General features: G+C 34.0%; 1 protein-coding gene across 1 annotated transcript; it reads right to left on the reverse strand.

The window, feature by feature from the left end:
* Window positions 1–3064: 3064 nt before the first annotated feature.
* Window positions 3065–3771, reverse strand: LOC150027899 (uncharacterized). Its single transcript, XM_090300945.1, has 2 exons — window positions 3538–3771; window positions 3065–3463 (listed from the first exon to the last, which is right to left on the reverse strand). The coding sequence occupies exons 1-2, from the start codon at window positions 3769–3771 to the stop codon at window positions 3065–3067; spliced, it is 633 nt and encodes a 210-aa protein (XP_090157071.1).
* Window positions 3772–4238: the final 467 nt, after the last annotated feature.

Below are 4238 nucleotides of genomic sequence, written 5' to 3' on the forward strand. Positions count from 1 at the left end.
AAAAGAATACTTATTGATCCTGCCTGTTGACCGGAACGCTGGAAATTGCCTCGTCAAAGGATCGACGTGCGCACCGCTTCTCACCTCCGTTCCTCTTCGGGATCTATCTCAAGAACCTGCAAAGAAACAACACGGCACCGCTGCGGCCGATCGCACTCCAACGCTCAAGTCAGTGACGGTATCACCAAAAACTAAGAGAACTAGAACCGTGCAAATCCTCTCTCACAGTCAGCTCTAACTCGCAAGCGTAAAGTGTATGAACTGAACGTGCGTACCTCAGAAAGTTTGTTAAGAACTCTTATATACCTGGTGGCTTTCTCTCTCCTGGCAGTTACAGACTCGGACACGTGGCTCGCATCCAACTGTACACGTGCCATCATCTGGAGGCTCCCTGACTTGGCGCTGCTTCTACTCTTATTTTGGCTAAGTTACTTATGCATGGTACTGCCCAGTGCATAGCTAACTTAGGAGTGCGATCTCGACTGGAACTGGCGAGTTAGGGGCCTTCATACACCTTCCCCGTGGTCTCGCCGGCCGCCTTCATAATCTGCTTCTCCTTCATCTTCGGCGATGTGCTTGCTCTGGCGATCTCCAATGACTAGGTCGCCTGAATCTACATCTGGCGACTTCATCTTCAACCTGGCGATCGCCCATTCTGGTAAGCTGGAAATCGGAACACGCCAGCTTAACAACTGGCAACTACACGTACCCCCCGACTTCCTTCCCTTATGCCAACCTGGCACCTTGTCCACACGCCTACACTGTAGCAGGATGCCACGTCATCACACCCGACCACCAGGGCGGTACACATATTTAAGCCAAAAATGGTTTATGTAAAAAAAACTTGAAAGCAAAGTCAGCTAGTACTGTCTAGGAATCGGAAGAATACTCATGTTTGAGTCAGGAGTGGTTTGGGAAAGAATACTTGTTAGTTACAGAAATGACTTGGGAAAGAATACTTGTTTGTACTTCATATCATGAGTATGTCTAGTGGAATTTGATTGTTTGGTCAAGAAATGCATGTAGTCTATGTGATTAGACGAACCAATATAAAAATACTGAGTATCTTTTCTTTCCTTTAAACTCTTATATTGCATGTTATAATTGTTTAACTAACTAAAGAAGGAAGGAAAAATGTAAAAATAAACTAGTGAAATTGTTTTATACTCTATTTATGTTCATCTCAGTGTCGTATAATAATGCTTGCACATATTTTACAAACAAAAAGTTGCAAAAGTTTTAAAATACAATTTAACCATAATGTCTTATGTTATTTCCTATTTTTCACATAGATCCCGAGATGGTATTCAACTCTCCATGGACCGATGTCTCATGCACTTGGTCCCTGACAACACTTTCTCCCTTTGGCTCCTCCTGGCTATCCACGAGATACTCCTTCAGGAATCCTTATCTTACTAAACTAGCCAACTGGTGGCCCAAATCCATGCATCGTTCGACGTCATGCCCAAATGCTTTGTGGAACTCACACCAGGTATCCCTCCGCGATCCCATATTCCGATTTGTCTTATGGAGTAACTTTAGCATGTTCACCACCCAGGCATACTCAAAAGTTCTTTATAGAATACTCAAAACCTGGGCCAAGCTGTTGACTCTTCCCTGGCCATCATCTTGGTCTCATCTTTCTTGGCCACACATGGAACGTACCTCGACTTCGTTCTCTTCTCGGCAGAGTAACATAACGGTCTTGTCATCATTCCTTGTACAAAACCGGAGATCATTACCTCCTCTTCATGCGTTTGAAGCTTTATCGTGATCGCCCATAATCTATTTAGATTCACTCCAAGAAATTGTTCATTTACATACCGATTATTACATACGAATTTGAATTCGTATGTAAAGTGAACATTAAATACGGATATTTACATATGGATTTAATTTCGTATGTAAATAGACATTACATACGGATTTTTCCGTATGTAAGAATAAAAGTGATTACATACGGATTTTTTCATATATAAGAATAAAAGTGATTATATACGGATTTTTGCGTATGTAAACCAAAAGTGATTACATACGAATATTTACATACGGATTTAATTCAATATCTAAATAGACGTTACATACGAATTTTTTCGTATGTAAGCCAAAAGTAATTACATATAGATTTAATCAGTATGTAATTTTGGTTCTATGAAGCGGGAATAATTATATAGGGATTGTATCCGTATATAAAGTATTACATACAGAATATTTTAATAATTATAATAATAATAATATTGATATTAATAATAATAATAATAATAATATTAATATTAATAATATTAAGAATGTTTATAATCACTTAAAGTACTTGGTCTTGAGTGTCGTCCACCACCGCAGTTTGTTTCTATATTTTGGTTTATAGAAATTACTTTATTTTTATATAACATAATTTTCTATTACAATATTTTATTTTTATTTTTTCTTTTATAGTTTGCTATTCAATCTTTTAGAATTGCTTTAACAATGCATATTATGTCGTGTCTAAGATTTGATTTTGTGATAATTTGTTATAATATTTCTTTTGAATTTTTTTTTATTGTGACTTGTATACGATTATGAGATTAGTTTGGCTTGCATCTTCCACGAAGAGAAGAATTGATATTCTTAAAGATGTTAGTGGAATTGTGAAACCATCAAAGTACATTAATAATTTAGTGAAAAATATATTAACCAAAATATTATTAAAGCAGGTTCCATATGAATTAATAATTATTGAAATAGACATAAAATAGTTTTTCTATGATATAATAAACATAAATTAAAGAAGAGAAAGATATATATGCAACAGAATAGAAGTGTTTATTTATGAGTGACGTACAATAGGGAGGGTACATACCAAGTCCCAACAGAAAACAAGCTATAACATATAATCGTAGATATAATCGTAGATATTGTTGGAGATCCCACATCGACTAGAGATTAGAGTCTTTCATTGTATATAAGTGGGTGCAAACCTCACCCCTATGAGCCGGTTTTATGGGGTTGAGTTAGGCTTAAAGTCCACTTCGTAATAGATATGTGTATTTAATATATGAATTATTCATTAATTAGTTATATATTATTAAATAAAGTTTATAGAGTTAGGGCAAGCTACTAGTGGTGGTGGTGGATCACAATTGATGTACTGAGGCATAATACTTTTGTCTAAACAGATCCTTATTTCAGTTAGAATAGATGTAGTATATTTACAGATTAGTTGCGGTTTAACACCCAATGCTGTGCGTATGGCTGAGGTGATAATATTTATATTATATGTTTTACCATGTACTATACCCGCATTTTCAAGTATTTCTGTCAGATTGTTCCTTGCGTAGATATCTAAGGTCAATGTGAAGAAATCAAATCGTTGCAGGTTAGAGCACGTTCCATGACGCTCCCACTCGTGTCTCCAAAATTCTTCATCACCATCACGATAATAACTTGGCCAAACTTGTACAAGGTCAGCATCTAAGTCTGTTATCTAATAAAATAAACAAAAAATATCACTTTCCAGTATTATATCAAAATACTATTATTAAGAAATACAAATCTTACCTGAGAACGATCCAAAGTTTCATTTGTGCAGGAAGATGGTCCTTTCCGGTAGAAGTTAGATGGCCATAAACCATGTATAGTGAACAACAATTGTTTTGGTTTTTTTGTCACACATAAACCATTACCATAACAAAGGCCTCTTGGCCAAATTTCTGAAATCTTCCAGTAGTCAAAAGCATCAGCATAACCATGGAAAAATAAAAAGACCAAAACTAAAATATTAAGATAATTCATTATCAATATTTGTGGAGAACATGAAAATGATCTCAATTTATAACCTGTGGTTTTTGAAAAAGCTAAGGATTCTTTTATTGTAAAGTGTGTTACTAAATATTATACCTAATATATGTTGAAATAATTTTATTAATATATCTAAACATGTTATGATGTTATGTTGTTTGGATAATCCTCTCTATATCTATTTTTAGCTTATACCTATATACCTATATATAAATAAATTTATGATATAAACATAAAGTATGGATGAAGTTTAATTAGTTAAACATTATATAATTTTTTTAAAATACTATATTCCATGATTTTTTTTATATATCTTCTCAAAATAACAACACTGTTTTTTTTTCAGATTTTATTAATATCATTCTTATAAGAGTTTCTTAGTTTTTAAATTTTTAAAAAAAGTTATATATTATCACTTTTATATTAAGATGTAGATAATTTTTAGTTACAATTTTTAAATT

Source organism: Phaseolus vulgaris, chromosome 4 (assembly GCF_051622355.1).
Source record: "Phaseolus vulgaris cultivar YP4 chromosome 4, ASM5162235v1, whole genome shotgun sequence".
In the NCBI taxonomy this organism is placed as follows: domain Eukaryota; kingdom Viridiplantae; phylum Streptophyta; class Magnoliopsida; order Fabales; family Fabaceae; genus Phaseolus; species Phaseolus vulgaris.

Bases quoted from the DNA above. Each gene is read 5' to 3' on its own strand.
- LOC150027899 (XM_090300945.1), bottom strand. From the start codon at position 3,771: ATGAATTATCTTAATATTTTAGTTTTGGTCTTTTTATTTTTCCATGGT. The intron at 3,464-3,537 runs GTAAGATTTGTA...TTATTTTATTAG, and splicing joins AAACTTTGGATCGTTCTCAG to ATAACAGACTTAGATGCTGA.